The following is a 6416-nucleotide window of genomic DNA, read 5'->3' as shown; positions in this document are numbered from 1 at the left end:
TACTATTTCCCTCCTCTCTGAATTAGTCTTCTTCTACTACTTCTGCTTTAAAACCTGCTACTCAATGGCACCACCTGGTGGCAGAAGCAGTGCAGCGCATTAAAAACTGTGGCGGTTTGGGGCAACACTGACACACTGTAATCATGTTTAAAGTGAGAAATAATAATATAATAATAATAATAATAATAATAATGACAATCAAAAAATGCTTTGTGACATTTTTGTGAATGTTTTGCATTTAATTTTAACGAACATTTAATTTCATTCAATTTAGACGAGTCTGTGTGTTTCAGTGTATGGGGTGGACTAAATTAATTTTTTAAAAAAGCTATTTAAAAAATATATTTTTCACCCTTATGAAAAGTTTCTGAGGATGCCACCACATAGAAAAAGATATTACACTAGTACATTTGCAATGAAAACATTGCCTGCATATAAAGAAATAACGATCGAACTGTAAATTGACCTGTTGCCTGCATGAAGTTGAACTGACACAGATATATATATATGTATATATAAGCATCTGTCTACTTTTATGAAAAGAGCATCTTTCCAGCAGTGAAATATATCTTTAATGTGCATGTTTGTGGCTGCAGCTGTGGTTTCCTACTGTCTATATATATTTTAGCATGAAGATAATGGCACTAAAAGCGTCTCAAAAATGTAAATAAAAACAAAACAGAGCGAGCAAGAAGAAGAAATAAATGAATGAATGAAACTCATGCTCAATACTCATGTATTAATATTAACATATTCATTATTATTATTACAATATATAGTATACAATAGTCGAATATACAGTTACGATTCGTTTTTTTGTCTGAAATATCCTCAAAACATCTTCAAAGTAATCTGACTATGCCTCCAAACTCTTTCTATCTGCAATGCCCTATCTGTCCCACACGGGGGAGCCTTTACCTCCTGTACATCCCCATCACAGCTCCACTATATGAGACTTTTCAGCAGGTTTGGAAAGATGTTGCACACAAGTAGAGCTAGTTTAAAGAAGTTTGACTCAAGTAACAATACTTGAGTAAAAATGTACTTAAATAAAAGTGCTGCAACAAGAACCCTAATGTCCAACTCAACAGTTAATTCCACTGTGCATACAGGAGTCATGTGACTGATGGAGGGGGTTCTGGTGATGATGGGCAGCAGAGTTCTGGACCAGTTAAAGTTTATGGATGGACTTGAGAGGGAGACCAAGATTATAAAGCCAAACCTTGTTCTTTTTTCCTAAACCTAACCACATGCTTTTTTTGCCGAAACTTAACCATGTGTTACCAACGTGCATTTATTTTGAAAGAGACTGTATGTAAACTGTACATTGCCTGTGAAAACGGAAGTGTATTTTGAAAGAAGAGCGTCAACGAGCAACACACCCAGGGTACCTTGCACGTCCAACGTGGACATAGAAAGTCAATGACCAAACACTGATATGTGATGAGGTCGAAGTGAGAATGCGTGGCTTCCAGTAAGTCCCATTTAAAGGTTGGCCAAAAATAAACTGTCTGCACAAAGTAACCAGGGTGCTCGACAAGAGTGAAAACTGAGGCTTTTTTTTTTAACTCCAGGATTTCAGTAAATTAAAAAAATATATAAATAATTTATGGTGGAGGGTCAAAAAATAAAATAAAAAATTAAAAATAATTTATGGTGGAGGGTCAATTTTTTTTTTTTTAATTTATAAATAATTTATGGTGGAGGGTCAAAAAAAAAAAATTATGGTGGAGGGTCAAAAAAAAATTAAAAAAAAAAATTAAAAATAATTTATGGTGGAGGGTCAATTTTTTTTTTTTAATTTAGAAATAATTTATGGTGGAGGGTCAAAAAAAAAATTTATGGTGGAGGGTCAAAAAAAATTTTTTTTAAAAATTAAAAATAATTTATGGTGGAGGGTCGAAAAAAAATTAAAAATAATTTATGGTGGAGGGTCAAAAAAAAATTTTTTTAAAAAAATTAAAAATAATTTATGGTGGAGGGTCAACATTTTTTTTTTTTTTAATTATGAATAATTTATGGTGGAGGGTCAAAAAAAATTAAAAATAATTTATGGTGGAGGGTCAAAGAAATTTAAAAAAAAAAAAATAATAATAATTTATGGTGGAGGGTCAACATTTTTTTTTTTTTTTAAATTATGAATAATTTATGGTGGAGGGTCAAAAAAAATTAAAAATAATTTATGGTGGAGGGTCCAAGAAATTTTTTTAAAAAAAATTAAAAATAATTTATGGTGGAGGGTCAACATTTTTTTTTTTTTTTAAATTATGAATAATTTATGGTGGAGGGTCAAAAAAAATTAAAAATAATTTATGGTGGAGGGTCAACATTTTTTTTTTTTTAAATTATGAATAATTTATGGTGGAGGGTCAAAAAAATTAAAAATAATTTATGGNTTTATGGTAGAGGGTCAAAAAAAATTAAAAAAAAAAAATTAAAAATAATTTATGGTGGAGGGTCAATTTTTTTTTTTAATTTAGAAATAATTTGTGGTGGAGGGTCAAAAAAAAAATTTATGGTGGAGGGTCAAAAAAATTTTTTTTTTTTAAAATAAAAATAATTTATGGTGGAGGGTCAACATTTTTTTTTTTTTTTAAATTATGAATAATTTATGGTGGAGGGTCAAAAAAAATTAAAAATAATTTATGGTGGAGGGTCAAAGAAATTTAAAAAAAAAAAATTAAAAATAATTTATGGTGGAGGGTCAAAGAAATTTTTTTTAAAAAAAATTAAAAATAATTTATGGTGGAGGGTCAACATTTTTTTTTTTTTTAAATTATGAATAATTTATGGTGGAGGGTCAAAAAAAAAAAAAATTATGGTGGAGGGTCAAAAAAATTAAAAAAAAAAATTAAAAATAATTTATGGTGGAGGGTCAATTTTTTTTTTTAATTTATAAATAATTTATGGTGGAGGGTCAAAAAAAATAATTAAAAATAATTCATGGTGGAGGGTCAAAAAAAATAAAAAAATAAAAATTAAAAATAATTTATGGTGGAGGGTCAATTTTTTTTTTGTAATTTATAAATAATTTATGGTGGAGGGTCAAAAAAAATAATTAAAAATAATTCATGGTGGAGGGTCAAAAAAGTTTTTTTAAAAAAAAATTAAAAATAATTTATGGTGGAGGGTCAAAAAATATTTTTTTTTAAAAATTAAAAATAATTTATGGTGGAGGGTCAAAAAAAAAAAAAAAAATTTAAAAATAATTTATGGTGGAGGGTCAACATTTTTTTTTTTAAATTATGAATAATTTATGGTGGAGGGTCAAAAAAAAAAAATTAAAAATAATTTATGGTGGTGGAGGGTCAAAAAAAAAAAAATAATAATTTATGGTGGAGGGTCAATTTTTTTTTTTTTTTAAATTTATAAATAATTTATGGTGGAGGGTCAAAAAAAAAAATTAAAAAATAATTTATGGTGGAGGGTCAAAAAAAAAAAAAAAAATTTAAAAATAATTTATGGTGGAGGGTCAACATTTTTTTTTTTTTTTAAATTATGAATAATTTATGGTGGAGGGTCAAAAAAAATTAAAAATAATTTATGGTGGAGGGTCAACATTTTTTTTTTTTTTTAAATTATGAATAATTTATGGTGGAGGGTCAAAATTAAAAAAATATATATATATAAATAATTTATGGTGGAGGGTCAAAAAAAAGGAAAAAAAAGATGTCCCACCCCAGCCACCCCCTTCTACTGATAAATAAAGAACAGTCCCTTAATCTAATAAATGTATTTATTAATTTATATATATATGCAATTTTATTATACTAAAATACATTAAAATAAGTTAAAAATATATACAATTTTTTTCAACTTATTTTCTATTTTAATGTATTTTATTATAATTCAATTCATTTTATTAATTACTGTTTATTTATTTTTGTTGTAAGTGTGTTTTTCACTTTGTTTTACATTAATGTACCCCAGTCATTACTCTTATTATTAACTGATTAATATGCTGCTGCTCATTGTCGGAAAAACTTGTGCCACTAAATGGTTTTGTGACAGATCCTAAAATGCTAATAAAATACGTTTTTAAATATAAATATCATAATATTTGAAGCTATGAGGAATACTAATGTCCCCATGAGCCCGGTGAGGACTGAGCCCAGCCCCTGTGCTACCCTGTGATGTGATCTCATGCTGATGACACTAAGTGATGGGTCTGATCCATCCAGCTGTTCCCAACACACCAACAGGACACACTGATGTGGAGATGAGCGATGGGACAACAAAACGTCTGAAACAACCTGAGTTTCACTGTGTTTTTTCCCTCTCACACCAAACTGGGATCTGTCTGTGTTGATTCAAATGGAGCTGAAAAGAGATTTTACCGCGACTTCAGCGCTTTGCTGCTGCTGGATCTGGATCTGCAGCTCCGGTGAGTGAGACGGTGGGATGTGCTCAGCGATGGGATTTCAATCATGCTGACTTTTAACTTGTACTGAAATTCGCTTTGTTGAGAAAACATAAAATAATAGTATATAGCTGATGTTCTTATTATTTTCCTGTCAGGACTTTATCCTATAATTTGGGATGCGTCTGTGTGGTCCTCGGGAATATTACTCAAGCTTATCTCTTTTTTTTTTTTTGCAATATATAGGAGCATTTTCTTCTTCTGGGTGTATGGAATCATAGGGTGCACTAACATGATGGTACTTCTTATAATGATCTGTCACCTCATAGTGATTTCTAACATTTATTTTCCGTTTATCAGACAAGACATTAAAGGAACAGTTCAGTTTTTTTTAAGTGGGCTTGTATTTACGAACAGTAGCAGCACATTCTCACTGAGACCTTGTCACATGTCCACGTTTGGTCATGGGCTTTCCATGTCGAGATACAACATGCAAGGTACCCTGGGTGCGTTGTTGTCAATTTCAGCCTGTTACATGCATCGTCTGTTTTCAAAATACACTTCTGTTTTTTACAGGAAATGTGCAGTTTGCATACAGCCTCTTTCAAAATAAAAGCATTACATCCACAACACTGCGAATTGATGTGAATTTTCCTTCAACAATAAATGCACGTGGTTACGTTTTGACAACACAAACATGTGGTTGGGTTAACTTAACTTTTGTTCCTTGCCGTTGGTTGAAGTTATTGTTTTTTGTTTTTTTTTTGTTCAAGATTATTTTTGTGAGCTTTTGCCTTTAATGGATAGGACAGTGTGTAAAATGGGGAGACAGAGAGAGAGAGAGAGAGAGAGAGAACACACACACACACACACCACTGGCAACTGGTAATAATAATAATTCCCTCTTGTCCTTTCATACTGACACTTTAATGCACACTTAACCCTATATTGACGTCTTACATTGCTTAGCTTCCATATTGGACTCCAGCCTGCTTCTCCAAACTAGGGGGCATGCCGCCTGACATTGACTGTATGTCATGTACTGTCTATGGATAAGTAGCCCGTATAATCCCACTTCAAAAAAACCCAGAACTATCCCTTTAACATAAGCTGTCGTCATCTCAAGGTGCAAATATGTGCAGAGACATGAAGAATTTTTTTTTTTTCAGCTTGATTTTCTGCATCACATCTTTGATCCACTGGCTGTGAGGTGGAGCAGCAACTTTGTGGTGACTTTATAAGATGAAAGCAATAAAAGATACCCATTATTAGAATGGCATTATTATTCAGGACACAGTTCAGGAAGGACTCAGCAGCATGCAGGTTTGAGGTTTAACAAAGAGCGCGCTAACTAACTTAAAACCAGCAAGACACCAGGCAGGGTACGACACGAAGAACACAGGGGTGAGCACAAATGAACTGACCAGGAACAAAGTGAAACACACAGGTATATCTACACAGAAAACTAATCTCAAGATATAGCTAGAGTAGGAAGACACAGGCAAAAGGAGTGAAATGTGGGGCGTTGGTGGCTTAGTGGGTAGAGCAGGCGCCCCATGTACAAGGATGTTGCCGCAGCGGCCCAGGTTCGACTCCAGACCATGGCCCTTTGCTGCAAGTCACTCTCTCCCTCTCTCCCCACCTCACACTTGACTGCCCTTTCAATTAAAGGCAAAAATGCCCTAAAAAATATCTTTAAAAAAAAGAAAACACAAAGACAGGACGTAAAACCGGACACGACACAAGACGAGAGAACCTACAAAATAAAACAGGACACAGATTAAAAATGAATTAATAACATGAAACAAGGAACACAAACAGAACATGCGCAGCGATGGGTCGGGTCCGGGCATTTTTAGGCAATTCTGAGCAACAAGCAGAAGAATTGGAAGACATTCAGGAATTCAGCAACACAATCTGCCTTTTGCATCAGCTGAGGCTTGAACTCACAACCTCTGAGACTAAGAATCAATTTCTATCTCACTGAGCTAATTAGTCAGTGACAATTCATGTGTAGCTTCACAAACTGACTAAGCCAGACGTGCAGGTTTAGCAG

General features: G+C 32.4%; 1 protein-coding gene across 1 annotated transcript in view; it reads left to right on the top strand.

Moving 5' to 3' along the window:
• The first annotated feature begins 4314 nt into the window (after window positions 1-4314).
• LOC126401835 (neuronal acetylcholine receptor subunit alpha-2-like) overlaps window positions 4315-6416 on the top strand; it is a 10791-nt gene continuing 8689 nt past the window's right edge. Inside the window, exon 1 of the mRNA XM_050063352.1 lies at window positions 4315-4384. Coding sequence (XP_049919309.1) covers window positions 4315-4384 — 70 coding nt within the window. The remainder of the gene's footprint in view (window positions 4385-6416) is intronic.

Source organism: Epinephelus moara, chromosome 15 (genome assembly GCF_006386435.1).
Source record: "Epinephelus moara isolate mb chromosome 15, YSFRI_EMoa_1.0, whole genome shotgun sequence".
NCBI lineage: Eukaryota > Metazoa > Chordata > Actinopteri > Perciformes > Serranidae > Epinephelus > Epinephelus moara.
This window is presented reverse-complemented; position numbering and strand designations above follow the sequence as displayed.